Source organism: Anoplopoma fimbria, chromosome 17 (assembly GCF_027596085.1).
Source record: "Anoplopoma fimbria isolate UVic2021 breed Golden Eagle Sablefish chromosome 17, Afim_UVic_2022, whole genome shotgun sequence".
Classification (NCBI taxonomy): domain Eukaryota; kingdom Metazoa; phylum Chordata; class Actinopteri; order Perciformes; family Anoplopomatidae; genus Anoplopoma; species Anoplopoma fimbria.
Genome location: NC_072465.1, coordinates 28,138,661 through 28,163,780, shown reverse-complemented (window position 1 = coordinate 28,163,780; position 25,120 = coordinate 28,138,661). Strand labels below are relative to the sequence as shown.

Genomic DNA, 25,120 nt, shown 5'->3' with positions numbered 1-25,120 from the left:
GGGGTCAGAGAGCAGGACGGAGGCCGCCCGAGATATCCTGAAGAAGAAGAAAGAGGACAAGGTGTCATTTTACATGTTTGGAAGAAGAAGAAGAAAGAACAAGAAGAAGAAGAAGAAGAAGAAGAAGAAGTAAGAAGGAAGAGAAAGAGGACAAGAAGGAGAAGGAGAAGAAGAAGAAGAAGAAGAAGAAGAAGAAGAAGAAGAAGAAGAAGAAGAAGAAGAAGAAGAAGAAGAAGAAGAAGAAGAAGAAGAAGAAGAAGAAGAAGAAGGAGTCATTTTACATGTTTGGTTAGCATCGTCTTTCTGCCGTTTGGAGATTTATTTATTTTTATTCATCCTGATATTTTTTCTATTTTCACATAATCAGAGAAAACCTCAATCTCACACATCAGACGTGATGGAGAACCTCCTCATTCATTCATCCACCCGTCTGTCTGTCCTTGTCTCTCCACCTTCCCTCTCTCCTTCTTCCATCTCTCCTCTCTCCAACTTCCTTCCATGTTCTCATCTCTCCACCTTTCCTTTCCCCCCTCTCCAACTTCCTTCTCTCTCTCCACCTTCCCTCTTATCTCTCCAACTTCCTTCTATCCTCCCCCATCGTCCCCATTTACTCCCCCATCTTCCCTCTCTCAAATCCCTCCACCTCCCCTCCCTCCCTACCCTCTCTCTTCCTCCTCTCCTCACCCTTGTTCTCTCTCCCCTACGGCGCCACTCAATCCAACTTCTGTGCATCAATCTTTCATCGCGGGGCTTTCCACAAGATCCGTCTCCCCCTACTCTCCCTTTTGTCGCCTCTCATCACTGACACTGTTCTCCCTCTTTCTCTCTCTCTTTCTTACTATTTCCAGAGCCTTCTGGGTACCAGGCTGCCGTGATGCAAGGGGTGGTGTAGTGGTGTCTTGGTAGGTGGGTGTGACGTGAATACTTCTGACCCCCACCACAATACTTCATGCTTTTACTCCACAAAATGTAACTTTTTAGTCACCTACATTCATCCGACAGCTGTAGTTACAAGTTAATACACAGATTTAGATTTTAAATGAAAGAAATCGACAATTTATTAATAAAATATTGAAAAACTTGCTCTCACTTGACCCATAACGTCGCATTAGTTTCTTTCTCTCTACTGAGCAGACTGCAGAGAAACTAAGTCCATATTTTGAGTCCAATAACTATCGAGGGTTTTCTGAAATAGAAATAAATTCATATCAAAAATGTAACCTTATTATACTTTACTGTGTGATTACTTATTTATTTTACTTGTTTTTTTTTATCTTGTTTTCTACTTATGTTTCTTATTCGTTCTTTTGCACTATCCACGATGCTGCTGTAATTCCCCACTATGGGACTAATAAAAGATTAATATATTTGATCTTATTTTATATCTAATCAAACAGTCAAAGTCAAACAGTGTTTTGATAGAATCACTTAATTCGTCTTATATTGAGGCCAACAATATTTAGAATGTAAATAAAACACTTGGTGTCACAATTACAGTTTTTTTTTTGTATCTCTGTCAAAATAATTATTAAAGGAAAGAATAAAAAAAAAAATCAAGATAACAGGTGGCTCTTGATATTTACTCCCGATAGGTCATCCGTGTCCGTCACAGGAGGAACCCAGAGGGATCGCCGTGGAAACGCCGCTGACATTTCCCACTAAAATCCACTCTGACCTTTTCATTACAGCAGCCATGACACTTCACACGGAGAGAAACTCTTCGTCCTGTCTGCTCCTCCTCTACCTCTACCTCTCTCCTCCTCCAGGAAAAAAAAAAAAAAAGGAACATGTTGTGATAGAATTCATTGATAATAAGAGCGGAGTGAGTCAGAGCGAACAAGCCGGAGAATGTCACCGGCTGTGTTTTCGAGTCGAAGCCGAGCGCATTGTGTTCCCTCTTTAATTATAAACCGACAAAAGGGCAAAGTGTTTGGATTGACACGGCTCATTATCACGGAGCAGAGGCAAGATTACTGGAACATGAATGAATAAAACAACAAGAAAATGGACGCTTGAATTAACGACAGGGACACGTCTCACGGAAAAAGACACCAAAACAAACCGACCGTGTTCTCCGTTTGACCACATGATGGATGACCGCCAGTCAAAGTTGTCAAATGTGGAAAACCACGTTGCCATTAACCCCGTATGACTGTTAGTTAGTGTGAAACACTCGTTCTAGGCCTCGGCTCCTGAAAGAGAAATCCGCCTTTTGAATATTTTGTGTAGAGAGGAGAGTGTGTGTAAGTGTGTGTGTGTGTGTGTGTGTGTGTGTGTGTGTGTGTGTGTGTACGTGCGTTTGATGTCTTATGTTAATAACCGGACCCCTGTAGTGTGTGTCAGCAAAGAAATATTGAGTTTTTCTCTTTTAAGTGAAAATGTATGTGCGTGTGTGTGTGTTATCTTAATCCCCTGTGACAGGAGATCAGCATAAAATGCACAGTGTGACCAAGAACCAAAGACAGACCACACACACACACACACACACACACACACACACACACACACACACACACACACACACACACACACACACACACACACACACACACACACACACACACACACACACACACACACACACACGATAACACACAGGTTTTGCTAATCAGGTGACTGATTGATCGCGCCTGGACTACTGCAGCTCACTACTTGCCGGAGCCCCGGCGTCGGCCATCAGACCTCTGGAGCTTGTCCAGAAAGCTGCAGCACGTCTGGTGTTCAATCGCACCAAGTTCTCTCACACAACTTCCCTTCTCCGTTCTCTACACTGGCTCCCTGTAGGAGCATCCAGTTACAGACTCTGGTGCTAGCCTACAGGGCAGTGAAAGGAACAGCTCCTTCCTATCTCCAGGCCTTGGTCAAGCCCTACACCCCCGCCCGACCACTTCGCTCTGCTGCCTCGGGGCGACTGGTTGCCCCGTCGCTCAGAGGTCCCTGCGGCCGATCCACCCGGTCACAGCTTCTTTCTGTCCTGACCCCACAGAATGAACTCTCCACTGACGTCAGGACAGCAGAGTCGCTGCCCATCTTTCGGCGCAGGCTGAAAACTCACCTCTTCAAGAAGTACTACCCTGAGCCTTCCTGAGCCTTCTGTATTCATATTAGTTGTTGCACTTATTGTATTTCGTGCACTTAGTTTGTATTAGTTTGCACTTATTGTATTATTGTTTTGCAATTATTGTAATTTGCCTCTGCACTATACTTTTGCTCTGGTTTATGCTTTAAGATGCTTGTTTAAGAAAGGAGATGCACTTATGACTTCTGGTGACTAGTAGTTCTCTTGAATACCTATGTTGAATACACTTATTGTAAGTCGCTTTGGATAAAAGCGTCTGCTAAATGACTGTAATGTAATGTAATGTACTGTAATGGTTCTTTGATGAGGAGTCACTGCGCTGAATGACGTCACTGGTAGGTTGAGCTGTTTACAGTCGTGTTCAAATCAGGCGGCAAACCTTCAGGTCGGCAGAGTGAAGCCGATGCGGAAGTTTCTTACAGCTTGCATTCTCTCTACTGGCCAGCAGGGGGCGACTCCTCAGGTTGCAGAAGAAGTCAGATTTTCAACATATTTTTGGAAATGCGTCGGATTAGAATTTTTCTATTGCCACATTTCAAAAGTTAGTTTGAAATGTTCTTGCCAAGTAGATGAAAACACGACTAACAAACGATAAAAAATAAATTCAACAGCAAACACATGTAGTCTTATGCTGCATGTATGCCGCATACGTTGAACAGCCATTTCAGCTCTGCCACGATCCCCATAAAGAGGTAAACTAAAGAGGATTTTAATAAATTTCACCTGTTTGGGACTGAACTGAATCTGAAACTCAATCCTGTATCTTTAACTGCCTCACGAAAGGTTATGATAAAGGTTATGAAGAATAATTATGCAAATGAGGCATGTCGAGACATTTAATGACACCAGAACATAAAAAATACTCTCTCTTTAAAAAACATAATTATAAACCTTTATGCTTCAGTTAGTAATGCAAAGAAAGGATAAACTATATTTATATATTTTTTTATTATTATTTTATAATTGGGACAGCTGTAAATAGAGATAAAATGTAATAAATAATATCAGAGATCCACGTGTTTGTTTCTCAAAGTAAGTGAGACTGCACTGTTGTCCCCTGAATCCAGCAAAGCAAGCTTATAATAAATTTAGATCTAAGGATGAAAAGACAATGAATATGTCAAAGTATCATATTAATTCCTTAATGTATTCAAGCAATAGACCACTCCATATGAATCGATACAAAAAAATACTTTTTTGTAGCGGAAACCTCCAGTTCTGCTGAAAGAAGCCGAAGTGGAAGTGTCTTAAAGCTGCATTCTCTCTCCTGTCCATCAGGGGGCGTCTCCTCTGGTTGTATAGAAGTCTATGAGAAAATGACTCTACTTCTCTCTTGATTTATTCCCTCAGTAAACATTGTAAACATGAGTTTATGGTCTCAATCTCTAGTTTCAAGTCTTCTTCAATACAGCATGATGTTCATTTAGTAAATGATGCTCCATTTAGAGTCAAACAGACCATAAAGCAGGGTATGCTTTAGGGCGGGGCTTACTGTGATTGACAGCGTCTCCAGGTCTATTCTCTGCATTCTAAATACTTCCGTTCATCGGTTGTAAAAAAGCCAAGATAATCATAATCCAAGTTGGCAGCCCACAAACCAATGTGACTTCAAGATGACTACATCCACTTCATATGTTCTATGTTATTATCATGAATACAGAGGTAAGGATGATTTACTGCACCTTTTCTCATGTCAGTACTAGAAACACAGACCTGCAACCACGTGTTTACAAGAAATGTAGATGCAAAAGCCTGTAGAGTTTTATTTTTCTCACGTGTGTCCATTTATTTGGATTTGGACAGTAACGTTTGCAGAGATCTCTCTCTCTCTCTCTCAGGCTAATCAGGTTTCATCCAGAAACCCTACTCACACTGTAGCAGCATGAGCCTTAGATGGATGGATGGAGAGAGAGAGAGAGATAAAGAGAAAGGCATGATAGAAAAAGAATAAGAGAGAGAGACGTGGGGATGAAAACAAAAACGTGTGAGCCAAAAACAAAAATAGACAGAAAAAAAAGAGCAGTAAAAAGAGAAAGTAGAGAAAAGGAGGAGGAGGAAGAGAGGAGGAGGAGGAGGAGGAGCTGGGGAAAGCACCAGAGGAGTCAGACCCACAGCTCACAAACACAGCGAGTGGTGAGGAGACGGGGAAGCAGCTCAACCTCCACTGCACTCACATCTGGACTAACACACACACACACACACACACACACATATATATATATATATAGAGAGAGAGAGATATATATATATACACACACATACAGCTGGAGGGGGAACAACTTTCTCCTTCTATCTGTTTCCCTTCCTTTTCTGATCCTCAGAGAAGTGAAATAAGAGCTCACAGCTGCATGTTTCACAGATTTCTCTTCTGCATAAAAAAAATAAAATCTATCATCCACCCACTACTGAGGGAAAAAAAAAACGTTTCTGCACGGATCAGCCGGAGGAGAAAGACACAGAGAGAGCAACAGAGCGGCGTGTGTGTGTGTGTTGATGTGTGTGTGTGTGTGTGTGAGAAAGCTTTAACTGCCTGCGAGTGAAGAAGAGTGAAGCGAAGTGGACGGGATGCTGACTTCTTTGAAAATCTGATCCTCGCGACTCGGGGCGTGTGCTGTGGGCGGCAGACAGCTGGGGGCCCCGTGATTCATAAAAAAAAAAAAAAAAAAAAAAAACAGACTTGGCGTAGAAAAAACAAAGAGACGCTACAACTGAGAAGAAGAAAAGCTCCTCCGTCACCAGACGAGCCGCTGAGCAGAGAGGAGAGAGAGGAGAGAGAGGAGGGAGATCATGTGGGAGACGTGAAGCTTTTCTTTGGAGGATACAAAAAAACGTCCTGCGGCTGGTGTGTTTACGTCTTTTTTGGAAATGAGTTTCATGTCCACATGAAGCTCGGACGAGGAATCAAAAGGGGGACGAGCTGGAGATAAAGTCTTCAGGATCTAACGGGAGAGGACTTTCTGTCCTTGTTGGAGGTACAAAGGAGCAGTTATGGGCTAAACGGATCCCTGAGGGGTTGAGAGGAAGTCACGCTGAACGCTCTACACAATGTTTACTCTGATTGGGATTAAACCGACGACGGAGGATAACATTCAAAAAGCACAACTCCTCTTTTTTTTACATTTTTCACAACACCTGGATGAGTGTTAAAGCGACTGAACTTTGATCATACTTCCTGGCGAGAGTTTGTTTCGGTCACCTCCGCCCCGCTGAACACAAATCACAGAGCAGAAGGGATTTTGTTTGTTTACAGCAGGCGCACATCTCTGCCTTTTTTTTTTTTTGGTCATGTAGCCACCTCTCGCTCTCTCATTTTTGTGTTTTATTTTTTTTTAATCTTGTTTGCCCTCTCCAGATGGCTGCCACGCTGGCAGGTGGACGCAGATGTGATCGCCTCATTCAACATTAACCGGGGTTTCAATAAAATAAACCATCGCGCCTGGAGCACACGAGCTGGAAGCGTAGATGAAACCCAGCGAGCGAGGGGGAGCGTTTATCACAGTGACATTGTGTTTTGTGCCCCGTAGCTTAAATGCAAATAAGCTTTCTGTCTTAGATGTGTCTTGGAAACGATAAGAGACTGTGTGAGGGGGTTAAACATTTACACCGGCATATCTGGCTGCAGTATAAGAGGCTTCAGCTCCACATGTAAATGGACTGGAACAAGGTAAAAAATGAAAAACAACTGTACAAACTCTCATGTGCTATTTTGTCAGGAGTCTGTATATGTTTTAATGTGAATTACTTGATGAGAATGAGATGAATCCCGCAGCATGAAGGATGTGAAACACACGTTTAAAAAGTTATAAGCCGGGTCATAATACGGAGAAAACTATAAAGAGATCTCTGCCTGCTGATGCCCACAGCCTGCTGGTGGCATCATGTTTTACGTTGCTGGGAGTAGTGGTTTTCCGCAGGGTGTGGTGGCACCAGCGGTTACAGCGGCATCGCCACCATGGTGGTCTGTTGTTGTCTGGTTGGTGTGCCTCCAGCTCCCCCAGCTGAACCCGGTCCAGGCCACCATCTGCCTGTCTCAGAACTCCTCCCAGGTGGCCGGATGCCTCTGCGCCTCGGACATCCTCAGCTGCACCGACGCCGGTCTGGATCAGGTGCCCAGAGAGATGCCCGCCTACGCCGTCACTTTGGATCTAAGCCACAACCGGATCGAGAAGCTGGAGGGGGGCAGCTTCGAAGGACTTAACCGACTGGAGACGTTACGGATAGCGCAAAACCGGCTGACCATTATTCAGGTCGGGGCATTTCGAAACGCTTCCGGGACTCTTCTCCGACACCTGGACCTGTCGTCCAATCAGCTTCGTGTTCTGGAGCAGCATTTTTTCCTGGATCTGCTTGGATTAAAGGAGCTGCTGCTCTACAACAACCGTATCGTCCAAGTGGAGAGCAGAGCCCTGGCTGGACTGGGCAGCCTCCACAAGGCCTACCTCAGTCATAATCGCATCACGACTTCCCTTTCTTTTCCATCCAAGAGCACAGCCACCCTCACCTGTCCATGCTGGACCTGTCCTCAAACCGCCTGTCCAAACTACCCCTGGAGGACATTACAAACTTACCCATCTCAATGCAGAGAGGACTCTACCTACACAACAACTCCCTGGTGTGTGAGTGCTCAATGTACGGACTGTTCCGACACTGGGACCAGAAAGGATTTGCCTCGGTGAGGGACTTCAGACAGGAGCACACATGTATGGTCTACGGCATACAGAGGGGAACTGTGCGCTTCTTCCAGCACGGCCGCTACTTTGAAAAATGCAACACGACCGCGATGAGTCAGGGGCTGAAAGTGCAGGAGAGCAGTGTTTCGGTGAAGGTGGGAAAGCCGTTGCTTTTGCACTGTGAGACCACTCTCACCGGACGGCATGTGACCTTTCTCTGGGTGTCACCCAATCAGGAGTACGTTGCTCCGCCAGGAAACAACGGCTCGTTAAAGATGTACGCCAACGGCAGCTTGGAGATCGTGGCAACTCGTGCGGAGGACTCTGGTATCTACTGGTGCATGTCTCTGGACCAGCAGCGCAATGAGACGCAGGAGGTCAACGTGACCGTGGTGCTGCCACACGACGAGCCTCACGAGCCGTTCAACACCGGATACACCACCCTGCTGGGCTGCGTGGTGAGCCTGGTGCTGGTCCTCATGTACCTCTACCTGACGCCCTGCCGCTGTCCTCCCTGCTGCAAAGCCCCGACCCCGGCGACCCCGAGCCAAGGGAACGAGGCCGGAGCAGGGAGCGCCCAATCCTCCATCCTCACCCCAACCCCGCCGGCGTCCACGGAGGGCCCGGGCCGCAAGGTCAGTACCAACAAGCATGTGGTCTTTCTGGAGCCAATCAGAGAGCAGCAGAACGGCAGACCCAGGGCAGGGCCGGGAGGACACTTGGGTCCAGGTTTACTACTAGGGGCAGAGCAGCACTCAAAGCTCCACAACCAGTCGCAGCAGAGGGCGGGGGAGACAGACATGTCCATGTTCCCAGTCACTCCGATCACAATGCCATAGCAACGGGAAAAACAGAGAGAGTGAGAGGGAGACAGACAGACAGTATAATCACCTCTCACTCACTTACCTCTCTGCTTCTCCAATACCTCTTCACCACCTCCCACTGCCCCAAGAACCAGACCACCTCCCACTGCCCCAAGAACCAGACAACCTTCCCTTGACCCTAGAACTAGACCACCTCCCACTGCCCCTAGAACTGGAACACCTCCCACTTACCTGACCACTGGATCACCTCCCACCTGCCTTGCACCAGACCACCTCCCATTGGCCCTTGCACCAGACCACCTCCCATTGGCCCTTGCACCAGTCCACCTCCCATTGACCCTTGCACCAGACCACCTCCCACTGGCCCTTTCACCGGATCACCTCCCACTGCGCCTTTGCACCGGACTACCTCCATCTGCCCCCAGAACTTGACCACCTCCCACTGCCCTCAGCACTGGACCAACTCCCACTGCCCCCAGCACAAAACCTGAGCAAACCAGTAATCCCATACTGACTTTCAAAATTGTATCTTTTCTTTGCAACAGCCTGATAAAAACAAGTGGATATTGAATACTGTTTATTTAAAGATATAAATTGTTGTGTGCCCAGGTCTGGCCCACTAGACCCTACAGACAGCCATCAACCAATGCACTGTGATGTGACGGGCTCAGGCAGACTGACAGTGTAGGAACGGTGCTCACGGAGAAGTTACAGGAAATAGATGACAGAGATGCAGGGAGGACAGTTAAAAAAAACTGTCAGGACTTAAAACAGACCAAAAATAGAAAGATTATGAACTCGGGGAGGAGCTGTGAATATTGCCTCGAAGTCTGAGCGAGGAAACTGTGTTTGATATGATGTTAAAAGGACGTTGGGGATGTTTTCCAGCCACAACGATGGAGCATGGACTGCTGCTGTCCCTTTAAGCACGGCTTGTACCTTTAATAAACATTTGCTGCAGATGCCTTCTTGTCTCGTACAGAGACATAGAGAAAATCAAAAAAATGTCTTTTTGTAGAGCTTTTTAGTGTTTCCTTTTTTAATTTTTGTCAGTTGATTAGAGCCAAACCAATCTGCGTAGTGTAGCTCTGTCACAATGTGAAACGTTTTAGAGTAGACAAGCTAGAGAAGAATAAGAGGATCTTTTATCAAGTAAAAATAGAAACAGTTTTAAAAGGATAAGGTTTGAACTCCCTACCCCTATCCTTCCTTCCTTCCTTCTTTCCTTCCTTCCTCCCCCTTGGAACATGATTAACGTCAACATCAGTCAGTATAAAAGTTCAGAAAAACAAAAGGGGAATAAATAAATTAAAAGCATCAGTTGAAATTATTTATGCTGCAGAAAAAGAACAATTGTTCAGTGAGTTGGAGACGGGGACTTTTTAATGCTCTTCTTTTTATTTCACTCTGTCTGAGACTAATGTGGAAATGAATCAGTGACAGAGAAAAGATTTGCCATTGTGTGGTGAATATACAGCAGGACTGAGTAGACAGTCGGGCAGACATGTTTTTTGTTTTTATTGTCTTCTTCACTGTATTCACTGCATCTCCCCCCTCCTCACAATGACCCTCTTTCTCCCACCTGTCTCTACCTGTGTGTTAATAAACCTCTGTATCTGGACTGTCCAAGAATCAAGTGTGTGAGTGTGTGTGTGTGTCTGCACAGCCACAATCTTAACACATTCAGCCTCAACCAGGTGAATAAACTCAGTAGTTGACCCCTTTGCCAAGTCCCGCCCTCAAATGCAGACTGGCCAATCATAGAGTAGCATCGGCGAGCTCTGACCATGGTCCGAAAAATACCCGGTTCTGCTCCATGAACTCTTATGTATTGGCTTCAGGTTGTGTTCATGCTCAGGCTGGTTTGGTGGGTTTGGAGCTCGTCGTGGTTAAACGTTGTGTAATCGTGATACTCGTTACCCGGAGAGGATGGAAGGAGATATACTTCTCTATAGCGTTTCGTTTCTACGTAAAAACTTATGGAGCCAACATTAGCAGAGTACGTTAGCACATCATTAACTAGCATTAACACTGCTATGCTACGCTAGCCAATGAAGGTATATTGAGAGTATACACATGCTACTTTAGCTTTTTGATGATTACAACAGTGAATGAAGACCTAACCGGCTTTACAGGAACAGTGTTTCATTGTCTCGATCACCAGGTGATATGCTGGTTCACTTCAACACTGTGATCTGTAGCTTTAGCTTCCATCTTTATCTTTTTAACCGGTTTTCACTTCTAAAAATGTTTGACATCCTGGATATATCCTTCAAACTCACATTGTGGACCCGTCTGCCTGCTTCTCTCTGAAAATGCTTTTTTTGTTTTTCCAAAAATGATAATTTATTCAGAGTGAGGTTAGTGACAGTGTGGGCTCCATGGTAACGTAGCTCTGACAGCTTGACTAGCCTTGCAGAAGTGGGCGGGGCTTGGCGAAAGATCAAATCTCCATACATTCAACAACTCGAGAAAGTTGAAAATAATCAAATATGGTTTAGTTCCTGTGAACAGATTCTGTTGTTGTGGACAACATTACATCTAGATGAAGCAGGGACAATAAGTCACAGTGTTGATCTCCAATAATTAAAACAGAAGTTCCTGTAAGGTTAAACATTTACTATTAAGGCTGTTAAACTGAATCTGCATGTTCTTGACAAATATGTTTTCTCCCTTGATTGCATTTATTGATCCACTAAACAATAATGTTTAATATCAAACACCCCAGGGGTTCACTCTGCATATTAATTCAATTTACTTTTGATACTATTATATTTAATAAACGTTCTTTCTTTAAAACAGACAGTTGGAGCACAAAAGAAAACATAAAGTCATAATATGTTTTGTAATAAATACAGAGCAGCAGATCAGATCCATTGTGTCACAAGACATCATTTTCTGATATCTTGTAAAAAAAGATGAATAAAATGGATAAATCCCGTGTGTTTGCTCAATAACATCAACAACAACTGTTAGGTTGTTTTACTGCCATCATCTCCACCTTCACTTCTCTCAGCACCACCATAATCATCATCATGCACCAATGTCATCTTCACCATGAAAAGACAATTCTTTTTTTCATGAGCGAATCATGAAGCTAGAAGTGAATTGTTCCGCCTCATTTAAAACCCCATTTTTGCTGTGTTGGTTGAGTTGATCCGACAAGCCAAGTGTATAAATGAAAACTTAACCAACACTGAATATGGAAACCAAAGATGTTATTACCGTTCTCCAATAATAAGACTGATCCCATCTACTTCTGGTTATGGATCATTAAGAGTCAAAGAGCAACAACAGATTGGCTCCTCAGTCAGACAATTTGTCACCAGTGAAAAGCTCTGCCTGTCCTCGCGCGTGATTGGTCGCAGCGCGTGCACAGTCAGTGCACGAGTTCGAGCAGTGGCGAGATAAACATAAAATAAATTAAAAAGGAGAGAGGGAGCATTAAAAAGGAGAAACATGACGCTAAACACTGCAAAATGACAGATTTGGCCAAGAGCAGGAAGACCTATATAATATAATATATAATATAATATAATATATAATAATAATAATAATAATAATAATAATAATAATAATAATAATAATAATAATCAATCCTTTATTAGTCCCACAATGGGGAAATTATTTCTCTGCATTTAACCCATCCCGGAGGAGCAGTGGGCTGCAATGAAGCACCCGGGGAGCAACTTGGGGTTAGGTGTCTCGCTCAAGGACACCTCGGCATGTTGCCGGTAGAGGGGTTTGAACCACCAACCTTGTGGTTACGGGACAAGCGCTCTACCTCATGTGCCACACCGTGATATATAATATAATATAATATATATATAATATAATATAATAATATAATATAATATAATATAATATATATATATATATATGCGTGTGTGTGTGTTAAAGGATTGAGTATACTAGAATGTGAAATGGGCTGTGACATTGGAGGAAATGTTTATCAGCTGCTGTAATTGAGTCTGGAAAAAAAATATGGGAGGATGTAAACAGATCAGGAGCTCTGGGGAAAAACAAGAGATGGCATCTTCAGCCAAATCTTTATAAACCACTAAATCAAACTTTATTTGACTTTAAACCGGTTCAGATATAGCGAGGTGGTTTATCTCACATGCCTATTACAACTCTTCTAAACCCTTTCAGACAGAACACGTCCATGTTGGAGAATTAATGTGTTTCAACAAAACAAAAAAAAAAAAACTCTAATTTCGCCACAAAACATGCCAACATTTGTCCCAACCCAATTAAATTTACATCTAATCACATCTTACCATTGCCTTTGCATAGAAGTGAATCACCACTAATATTAACCTCATATTCTGTCTGAACCGACCTTTAAATATCCACAAAAAATGACACTGTTTTTGTCTTTTTCTTTCATTCTTTCTCATCTTGGAAAACCAGAACTTTCTCATAATTTGACCAAACACGAGTCCTGCTGCTCGCAATAATTACTACTTTGATATTGAGTAGGGAGGTGAAATAAAACACATTTAAACTGGAGCTTTTACACACACAAGCATACATTATTAAACACAAAACATACAACAGTAGGTAAGTATGCACACATACCCCACCCCGCCACACACACACAGACATAATGACGGATCATAAATCTCCCCTGGTTATTTCCTGTGTTTCCTTCACGCTATTATTCAAATCAACACGATATCACTGAGCATCACAAAAGATCCTTAGCAGCCATAAATAACCGCTGGGAATCACTGATCGTTATGCAAATGGCTTAGACACTGAAGAATAGGCCATTACTCTAAAAGACGAACAGCCCACTTAGGGGAGATTTGAAACATGGTGGTGATGTCACATCAGTATTTTTCACACTTTATTAAAAAGCTTTTCTCACATCTGTCAATTTAAAACAAACAAAAAAAGAAGATTCCTGAGATGTACCCCTATGCTGATGATGTGAGTGTTTCATAAAACAAAATAGTTCCATAAATCCACTTCAGCAGATATCATCCCATTTTTTGGTTTCCTTCACTATCAAAGTAATCCATCCACCAATGGGTGCACTGTAAACAGTTTAATCAGCATATTTGTAACAGAAACAGTTTGACTACGTGGAAACAAATATACAATAAAAAAGTTGTAGACCTGTAGTTCTAATAAAAGGAGTGACAGAGTCCTTTAATATTAAAAAAAAAAAATGATGTTGTATTATGTATATATTTTCTTTGAGATAACCAACCAGGTTTCAATCCTAATGTAGCTCAAAATTGAATTTTTTTTTTAAAAAATTGTCTAAAGCAAATGCAAATGAATCCTAGAGGTGGATGTAGTCCTTGTTTTAAACTAACACCCATTGGTTTGTGTACTGCTGTTATGAAACCTTGAGTTCAGCAATTTGGCTGTCGCCATCTTGGCTATTTTGCAACCAGTGAATGGAAGTGACCATATTTGAAATGCGGAGGAATGACGTAGTGATGCCGTATACGTCTCTGGTAGAGACCTGTCCAAACTGTGTAGCCCCGCCCTAAAGCATCCCCTGCTTTATGGTCTGTTTGACTCTAAATGGAGCATCATTTACTAAATGAACATCATGCTGTATTGAAGAAGACTTGAAACTAGAGATTGAGACCATAAACTCATGTTTACAATGTTTACTGAGGGAATAAATCAAGAGAGAAGTAGAGTCATTTTCTCATAGACTTCTATACAACCAGACTTCTTATTACAACCAGACAACGATCATTATCATGACGAAACAGTGCGAGTGGTTTTGAAAGTATTAGATCTCAGACTCATTTCAGTGACTTTGTGAAACCTTCAGGTCCAACTCACACCGTGAAGGACGGCTGTGTGGAGGTGAGAAAGTAAACTCGGGTTGAACTTTCCTTTTCCTATTTTTCACACGTCACTTTTTCCTGTGAACAGCTGAGGTCAACACAGTGACGGACAGTCCGTCCTCCTGTCAGCTCCACTTAAATGATGGCAGACTTCTCATCAGTGCCTGGCGTGAAAGGGTTAATGTGATGTGGGAAAGTAAAAGGGATGTTCTCACTCTGATGCACTTACATGTAATGGAGGGGAAAGCATCCATTAAATATTGAAGAGGTCTTCCCTCATTCTCAGCTTCCACTTCAAAACAAGTCAACATTTGGTTGGCGCTTGTAAAACGACTGCAGAGAACACAACTCTGTCATCAGAGACGAGATATGAATAAAAAAAAAGACTTTCTGTTTCTGGAGTTAACGTTAACAGAGGAAAAACAGTATGTCATGTTGCAGGTTCATATAAACTATTAAACTCCCCGTTATTCTGATTATTCTGAATAAATATGTCAAATACGGTTCACGTTCAAACTTTTCACACCAAGACCACAAATGTTGGTATTTCACGGATACCACCATATTCTTTTTTAAGTTTCCACCAAATTGCAACAGATATGAACTAATTATTTGACTGTTCAAAGCAAATATATTGGTTGGCTTGTATTTATTTGCATCTGAAATTCGTAAAATGGAAACAGCTGCTGAAAATTATTGTTCAGAACCATCATTTGAACATTTGTTTAACGTTCAGCTGGCCTTCTGTTAAATGAATGTTTCTCCAGGAACCAAAGACTGCAGGTGATTTAAATTCTGACCTGAGAGTCGTGAGCCTGTAAAGAAGCTTGAAATACACCACAGGACAGAGACCATGTGTTACGTGACTGCACCGTAACAAACCCTCCCAACATCCATTAAGAAGGAATCCCCATCTGACGCTCCTGTTCCGCCTGCTCTCTCGTTCTCCACTAAAACGAATCGCATCATTTATTCATGAAAACCACAGAGTAAATAAAATCACATCTCTCTGTAGCTCCGGTTCTTTCTCTCATTGCAGACTCAAGAACTATTGGAAAAGTAAGAGTCAGTGTGTTCTGTACGTTGTTTATATATAAATCATTTATGGTTCTAAACTTTCTGAAACCAGTGATAGAAGAGATACACCATGATGTGTGTGCTACTTTTCATTTTGAAGAAGAATGCAAATTTGAAGCAATTTTTATCAGCAAGTACTAGTCAGTTAATAGTTAAAAACACATAGTTCTTGTTTATCCATAATAACAGCATTTGAAGCTACAATCAGCAAAAACTCAAAGTAAATGATGTTTTAGCAATATATTCTTAAAAACATGACCAACAGTGGCTTCACCTAAATGACAGTGCTAATACTCTATTTTCTTACTTTTCAACAAACACCCAAACAACTTCAAAACACCAAACGTTGTAAATATGCTGCACGACTAAATGACATCAACAAGACAGATCATGCCTCAAACAAACAAACAAAGTCTAACCCATTTCTGGCATCAACAAAAAGCTATTTTTTTCCATTCTTGGCTCAACTATTTCTGTCACTTTTCATGTAAACAACTGAATGCAACACTCCGAAAATGTGAGAATGCATGTACGGACAGCTATCACTGGATTGTTTTGATCCTGGAGAAAACCTAAAGGAGCAATATACACCATTCAGGGCATTAATAAAGCCCCAAACAACTATTTGTGCTGTTGTGCTGTCATTTTGAGAGGCCTTTAATTATCCTTAAAACAGGAGTTTAGTTAGGTGATGTAAGAGGATGTAAACTAAACTATGGTTTCATCTACTTAAATGAAGATTAAACATGATAATTAACTACTACTGCATATTTGGAGTTAGAAAAAATGGAATTGAACTGTTTCAAAAGGCCTTAGATTGCCTTTGTGAGGACGGACGTATTACATCATTTTACGACAACATCCCCTTTGTCTCTTAAATATTGATCTCACACGACGGATCAGAACAGGGTTGAACACATTTTTAATTTCCAGCTCGTTATTTCTGTGAAAAGCCCTGCAGGCTGCTACAACAGCGCAGTAAATCAAATAAATGTCACATCGGTAAACAAATGAATTACATTAAGTGATGTTAATGAGAGTCGAAGTGAACGGACCCCAGTGTTCATTTATTTAGCATGTTAGCTTGTTTTGTTTTGGCTCCATCTGTGCATCGGAGGCCTGCAGAGCCAAGCTACTGCTGTTGTTGTGCCAAACGATCATAAATTCTCCTTCTGTCCACGCTGATGTTACATACAGGAGCTATCGGCTGGTGATGATGGGCCAATTCAATTATAGTCAATTATAAGGATGATACACATTAAATTGGTTATAATGCATATAATGATCAGCTGAATCTGCAGCTCCATACCAAGCTGTATAGAGAGTTTCAGCTCATTGTTTTCTTCTCTGGTTCACTCTCACTGCTCTCATAGTGTCGTTTTCAGAGAAGAAAGCTGTAAAAAACTAACTGTAATCAGCAGCAAACAGACGGACACAGTTTTCAAGACTAGCTTGTGAAATGAGTGGAGTATTTAGCAGCTAAAGAGACAGATTATTCCCTATAGAGGTGGTGGAGACCAAAAACAGAGCTAAAAATATAGAACATTTTGGGCTTATATTCACGTAGATATAAAAAAGTAATTTGTTCAAACCTAACTGGGAAATCTCTTATGCATTTCCTTGCGTTTGGCTTTTTTTTAATTTTTTTTATTGTTGGTCAGATGATATCACCTTTGAACATTTGTGTTTTTATTGATCGAACTAATGAATCAATTGAGAAAATAATCAACAGCTAAATGAGACTTCATGATGGCGCTGCTTCTGTTTTTATTAGGCATGTAACGATACTTCGCAAGGCAGTAAATTTGTGATACAAATATGTGAGGATTCAAAAATGGTGATATGAAAAATGAATTCTCAATACTCCTTTTGAGCTGCAGAGAACAAAAAACATGTTAATTTAAAGCTAGGGACACCGGCTCTAGAGAGAAATCTTCTTTACTTATTTTATTTAGGATTTTGATTTAGTGTAGTTTGTTTTCTGTTATTGGTAGATTAAGACATAAGAAAAATAAATGTCTTGTTTTGCATTTAGTTTAGTTTGGTTTATTCCCTATGACAAAAATAGAAAGAATTTTTTTTAGATTTTTGCCTGAGAAACAATGGAATCTTTTTCCGACATAATTTGTCTTAAATCTATTTTTTGTTAAAAGAATTGCAGAGAAAAACATATTGTGCATTATATGTCGTGAATTGAGTGTATTGTTACGTCCCTGGTCTTACATCTTTACAGTTTAATTTTGTCTTGTATGAAATAATCTGACAGTGTCTCATTCTGTTTCTTTCTACGTCCTTCTCCCCCCGATATGTCTCTCTGATCTGCCTCTCACCCATTTCCTTTACTTTGTTATTTCTACTACAACCTTTGTAACCTCTCTCTCCCTCCTATACCTCATGTGTGATCCTTCTTTCACTCAGGTCTATCCATCAAACCTCTACTCAAACCTCTCCCTCTGACCCTTCACAAGTCTGTTTCCTTCCTCACATCCTCCACCTCTCCTCCTCTTCCCCTCCTCCATCTCATCATTTTTTTTCTTTAGAACTTCCTCTTTCGTCGCCGTCTCCCACCCTCCGTCCAAGCTGCTCTGTCGTTTCCACGGTAACAGAGGACCACAGAGAAGACGGGGAAATCTGCTCTAGCACCAACAATGACACACAGGCTGTATATCTCACACACACACACACACACACACACACACACACACACACACACACACACACACACACACACACACACACACACACACACACACACACACACACACACACACACACACACACACACACACACACACACACACACACACACTGTTACGCAAACACTCATCGTTGTGTGTGAATTATTAAGTCCCTCCATGTTTTAATCATGACAGGGTTTTCGTTTTGGACTGAAACATGATATATTTAAGGTCTTCATGTGGAAGAGAGTTAATAATAATAATAACAGACCTGCATGTCATACATATCTATAAATAAGAGATTTGTTTGGTTCAACATGTCAGTGTCAGTCTCAGTAATAGTCCCTCGGGTGAATTCGAGAAAGGATTGGGTGGCTTTTGCAGCCGCTAAACCTGAACAAATAAGACAAAAAGAAACTTAGCTTATTATTATAATCCTGTGTTATTTGCACATATTTAAATTAGGCAAAAAGCTGATATTCAGCGCAGTATCTTATGTAAAGAGATGGGTCAATATAGGATTTGATTTCGGATGGTGGACAAAAACTCAATTGTTTTTGTGGCTTGCCATTATTGAGATAATCCTGAATATAGTCACATTGTTAAGATGGGAAAAATAGGACCTGATATCAAAAATATATTATCATATTATAAATACAGTGTTGCTATTTTTTATTTAACTTTTAATATTTTATTTATACAGGAAAACCTTTTGATTTATAAAAACCTTATTTAAGATCTTTTTCACTAAAAAGGATTGTTGACTTAAAAAACCTGAGTGTCCTTTCTGTGATTAAATTAAAATATTAGTTTCTTATCAAAATAAGGTAAAATAATTCCAGTGTTTTTAAGATAAGAAATAAAATAAAACAATGTTAGTGTCATTTTTTAAGCATTAATTGAAGATTATTGGGAAAACATCGTAAATCCCGATTAATTTGGCCAGAAATATTGAGGTGAAATTTCAAATCAAATCGTCACATGCCTAGATCAGACATGTCATGACTGAAAATAATGAGTCTGTTTTGTGATCAAAATTCTTTAACTAGAACCTAGAACACCTGAAGTTGTCATCACAAAATAGCCATCAACATCTGTCTGACTGAAATAATAATGATTTATTCACGTTTAACTACTCGTTTGTCCCAAAATACACAACATCGTGCAAAAACTAACGTTCTGATTCATTTAAAATATCGCCCAGAAAGAGATTCAATCTCTCAGCGTCCCGCAGATTTAATAAAACAGATTACAGAACAAAAACATCAATCTATTCTCACACCTCAGACACACACAGACACACAGACACACACACACACACACACACACGCACACCTGAAGCACCCTGTAAACGTCCAATTACTGCGCCTCCCTGAGACTCAATCACCAAACAACAAAACACAATCTTCTCTTCAATCTCAATAATTACACGACAAACACAAAGAACATTCCTGATCTGTGTGTGTGTGTGTGTGTGTGTGTGTGTGTGTGTGTGTGTGTGTGTGTGTGTGTGTGTGTGTGTGTGTGTGTGTGTGCGTATATTTCACACAAAGAAATACACAAATATGCAAAACAAGTGGATGAATGATGGGTGGATGATGGTCAATACTCATAAATGCATGAACCAATAGTTATACTGTCATTTTAAACTAGCTCAATAAAAACAGACATGAAAGCAAACAGACGTCTGAATAATAATATGAATACTAATAACATTAATAATACACAAAACGACTTATTTCATCTTTTAACACGGTGACGACTTTGAACAGTAGCTTTTATAATCATACAAATAATAAAACCCTGAATCAAATAGAAAAAATATCTAACGATACAATCCAAGTGTAATTAATGTTTTCCAACATTAACCGATTTCTTCTTCTTTTTTAGAATTATTAGTAGGATGCCACAACTAGTTATGGTTCAACTGGAACATTCCACACTTGCATGAGAAAACAAACACTTAACCACTTATAATGTTGATTTTTTTATAAAATTAGCTGAGCATGCTGTCATGGTGCTAACAAAGTGTTCACCATCTTCGTTAAGCTGTTAGCATGCTAATATTTGCTAATTAGCATTTATCCAAATAGTGGATTGTAACTAAATGGTTTTATAGATAATAATGTATGAAATGTTTGAAGACAAAAGTAAACAACAATACAACTGTAAAAAAGTTTTTCATTCAAATTGGTGCACAAAATTACTAACTTGTCTTTTTTTTGCACCAATGTTTGTGTTCATTTGGATTACGTCAATTACCTTTAAATTCCTAGAGAACATGGTACTTTGCTACAAAAGAGACTATTAAGCTCTTATCACATTCTGCTCTTATCTCCCGTTTAAACTGACGAGCCACATGCTTTTATTACAAACTGATTTGAGGGCAAAGACTCCAGATGTGTTGTTATAATACAGGGTTTGTTTTTATGATTGAAAAGGCAAACTGTTGATTATACACCTGTCCTAAAACAAGGTGGTTGTCTAGAGAGTCTTCTTATTGATGACCATGAATGTTTAAATGGCATGTTAGGAAACAACTGAATTAAAAGTGATGGAAATGTAGCTGCACTGTAATATACTGTTCATTAAATGTGTTCAGAAACCTGTTTGTGTCACGGCTCCTTCTTCTGTAACATGAGTAACATGAGTAACGGGTCATTATTGATGCTATGGTAGACCTGAGATGCAGATACAGATCATCTGCATTTATATTGTGGTGGAACAAAGGCAGGTGCTTTTCTAATATTTGCAAATCAAATCTAGAAAACCTCCTAAATAATGTAAATGACCTCCAGACATAAACTCATTCTCTTGGTGCTGTGGTGACGGGAGACAGCTGGAGAGCGTACGTTAGAGCTCAGAGGACGAGCTGTAGGTCATCGGCTTCAAAACAACAGCTAGCTGAATAGCATGGTTGAATATGTGTATGTGTGCTATAGCAGCTGTCCAACACAAATACTTTCTGAACAGCTGAGGCTGATGATGTCAGTAGTTCGGCAGGTATTTGTTCATAAATCAAAGTATTGGACCTGATGATGCCGCTGGATGAAAAAGAGGATCATCAGTTATTACAGTTCATCCTGAGGGGAACATTAACGATGGACAACATTTCATCACAATCCATCCAATAGATGTTGAGATATTTCAGTCGGAGCCCAACGTTAGGAGGTCGATTTATCCTCTGGGGGCCAACAACCAATATTTTGGTCATGTAGGTCATTTTTTACAATCTGATTAGCGACTTGAGATGCAAAAAAATAATGGCGTCGAGAGACAACATCTACGACCGGATTGTTTCACAACTATCCAGCAGTCACTCCACACCGGTAGCCTTAAAGTCATACCGGAATCCAGCAGGATTCCGTTGTTAGCGCCGTTTGTGCACAAGCTATTTGAGCAATTAGCACCGTTAGCAGATAGCTATCTCAGTGTTCCTGGCTTTATTGCTTGTAGCTGCTGTTGTTGCGGGCGAATCACGTCACGATCATTTGAAGAACGCTTGGGTTGATTGGCCGCGAGCAAAACCATACAAATAGTCTTTTTTTTCTAGATGATATAACACAGGTAGCTGTAGGTTTGACTGGATAAGTTTTAATACGACTTGGTACTTGGTTATTTTGGAGTACCGACCGTCGATGGGTTCCCAGATTGCATTGTGGCCAATGGGTTCCACTTCTTCTGCTCTCGACATGAATTGTTACGCTGAGTTCAACAAAACCCATCTCTCAAACATGATTGGTCAATAATTCTTGGGCCACGAATGGAAACCAGAATGCTTCTCATACCAAAACTCTGTCCAGTTACCGACAGAATCTGCATTCATGAGTCAAACGATATAAGTCAACGTCATGGTGGCTCTGGAGGAAAAGTGAGAGGGATTTATCAGCTGGAGAAAATGAATGTCTGTGCTTTTTTTTTTTTTTTTTGCTTCGTTTTATGACAATCCATCTTCAGACTGAAACTTCCACATTCATCTTGTTGCACAGTGTATATAACTATTATTCATGTTTATTCATTTCCCCAGCATTTCTTCTACCGCTTAGTGCAACAAGGAAAACAGGAAGTTCCCATTATTTTTATGATTATCTGCATTTGCAAGAAATAAATCAGTGTTTTGTAGTTTTAAAAAAAAAAAAGTTTAAAAAGTAACTGACATTGACGTAAGATGTTTTTAAACTTTAAAAACCACACTGTTCATGTTATTAATGTTATTAGTCTGAGTGTTAAACTCTCCCTCAGTGTCCGGTGGAGGACATCTGATCCATCAGTAGAGCCACAACGACTCACCGCAGCGTATTTACACCAACTCCACGTTTGAGAGCTTTTCTGGGTTCGCTCCATAAACGACGGATCTGGAGTGATTTTTCTGAGAGAACAGAAGATGTGTTTTCCTGGCAGGGACCTGCTAACCCCCCCCCCGCTCTCCCTTTGTACCAGTGCATGCTGGGTGGAAGAGCATCAATTTAAACACCTGCGTATGTGTGTGTGTGTGTCTCTGACAGACAAAGAGACAGACCGAAGCAGAGAGGATGATGGGAAGTCTGTTTGTGAGTTGGATTGAGTGGCGACGTGCTGAGACAGAGAGACAGACGGGACGGAGGTCTGACGGAGATGGAGACAAAACAAGATGGATGCAACACGTCTAATGTCATTGTCCCTGTGTGTTAGACAGACACATAAAACACACACACCACACACACACCACACACACACCACACACACACCACACACACACGAGCATTGTTCACTGCTCCAGTAAATAGGACGGACCGACTTGGCATCAGGAGACTTTTCTAGCCCTCACAGCTCATGGAGGCCTCTGGCTCAGCTACGACCCAGAACGCTAACGTTATGCTCGCGGTTGACAAACAGTAATAAATATAATTTGTCGTACATCTTGTTAGCAACCCAGCCAAGACATTGTCCCCAAATCAATATCAAAATGTTCACAAAATATGAATTAGCATGATGCTAGCTTCGCTCGCGAGTTTTGTAAAACAATTCCTAAGGTTGGCAAACAATAAGTACAAACTGACAGTTTGCTTAACGACAAGACAAGCAAGCTATCCTGCTACGTCATTGTCCCAAAATCAACATTATATTTTCTGGAAAAAATGAGAGGCCATGTGTACCGTCAGCACAGCGAGTTAAACAGTGACTCGGATGTATAATATACCGCTGTATTCATTAGAAAATGGAAATACATCATCCATATACTGCGCCAGACTGTGGACTGTTTGAGTTATTGCAGAGATTACATTACTACATGGTCTGCAGTTCTCTAACTTCTGAATCTTCCATCTTCACAACAAAATAATATCAGGCTCTCTACGCTGTGACCAATGCATGCTGGGATGTTCTTTACTGCTGGGAAGCCCAAAACAAACGTGACATAACAACACATATTGCTTGGTCATAGTGTCTTCAGAATTGTTTAAGTTAAGTATCTCAACTGAGGGAATTTTGCCAACTGAACACACCCGAGCGTCACGTCTCGTGTCTTACTACGAACTCTCTCCGACGGGAGCGTTTTCAGAAACAATCCTCCCGGCGGCTCAGATGGATCAGCAGCGATCGCACAGAGCAATAACACTCACAGCAGGCAGGAACACAACATCCCCAGAGCCCCGGCCTCTCGTGGTCCAAAGCTGCTAAGCTAATTAGCCTCGGTCTCAAATCTAATCTGTGCATGGCCGCGAGATGCTTCTGATGTCTTTCAGCCTCGAGGTAATGGACAATAATTAGCACCATTGATTTTTCCACACTGCGGAGGGAGGAGAGAGCTGTTAATAGTTCTGATGGGAGGGGAGGGAGGGCACGATGGACACACGAAACCCACCGCAAAGATCCCCATTAGAATAAATCAGTGACGACATAGAGGCCGGGTGGTGGAGGAGTGGTGATACAGAGAAAGAGACGGGGGAAAAAGAGGAAGGGTGAAGAGGAGAAGGTCGTGAGATTCTGTTCATTCACATAACTTAAACATTAGAACTGGTGGTTTTTATTATAAATCTGTGTTTTTAATGTGGCAAGAAGAAGAGACTGAGGAGTTGTCACATCTCTGTAAAGTAAAAAAAGAAAAATGTGTCCAAGACATCCTGTAGAATATGTAAAAACATAGTTATCAGAATCATAATCCGCTGCTGACAATAATCCAATCGGCTTTGAGCTGCCACAGACAGGAAGTCAGTCTGTATTGACAGATTGTTGGTTTGGATCTGCACATGAGAGTTATTACCGAGTAAATAAATGTAGAAGAACACCACTTTTATCCTTTGAAATCCTGTCCTGACTTAACTTTGTGTATAGAAATGATTTATACAAAATGTCCCAACACAACATTTCTGCCTCTGGCTTAACGTTGCATCATGTGTTTGGACCACGGTTTACCTGCATGTAAGTGTAGATAAAAATGAAACTCAACATTTGTAAGCAGAATCTTTGGGGTTTTGGGTCGGTGGGTACTGTGAACATGCACGTTCATACATGAATGCGACCGATGTGCAAAAATACCCGATCACTACATATTAAGCCTGCAACTATTTATCTAACCTCTCCTGTCTATCTCTTTCTATCTTTTCTATTCTCAGATAACACACCTGACTGAGGCTGCATCCCATCATAATTGTGATCCCACAGCCTCAAATGTTGCTCTTACAATAAAACAACTACAGCTGCTCTGAACAAAACACCAAACAGAAAGCTGCACAGTAAAACACTAAGAGGCAACGTCACGATGAAAATCTTACACTGGGCTTTACATCAAACTGTGTCAACGGCAAACGAATATGGGACTGGAAGAGTGTTTTATTTATTTCAGTAACCCCAAATATACAGGAGATGTCACGGCAGCTTGTGAAATAGTTGGTTTCAAGGACATCTTGGACAAAAAAAAAATGGTTAAGGCAACGAGACCAACAGTTAGGTTTAGGAAACAAAACCATTAGTTAGGTTTAAGCAACAAAACCATTAG

General features: G+C 41.1%; 2 protein-coding genes across 3 annotated transcripts in view; one reads left to right on the top strand and one right to left on the bottom strand.

Annotated features, from left to right (window-relative positions):
* Positions 1-25,120, bottom strand: part of LOC129105494 (E3 ubiquitin-protein ligase RNF123) — a 114,080-nt gene that overhangs the window by 29,773 nt on the left and 59,187 nt on the right. For both annotated transcript variants that reach the window (XM_054616553.1, XM_054616552.1), the window contains exon 37: positions 1-37. This exon is cut by the window's left edge and continues 202 nt beyond it. In XM_054616553.1, coding sequence (XP_054472528.1) covers positions 1-37 — 37 coding nt within the window. The remainder of the gene's footprint in view (positions 38-25,120) is intronic.
* Positions 6,958-9,127, top strand: amigo3 (adhesion molecule with Ig-like domain 3). Its single transcript, XM_054616554.1, is given in 2 exon segments — positions 6,958-7,534; positions 7,537-9,127. Coding segments are annotated over 2 exon segments (1,629 nt in total). The 3' UTR covers positions 8,589-9,127.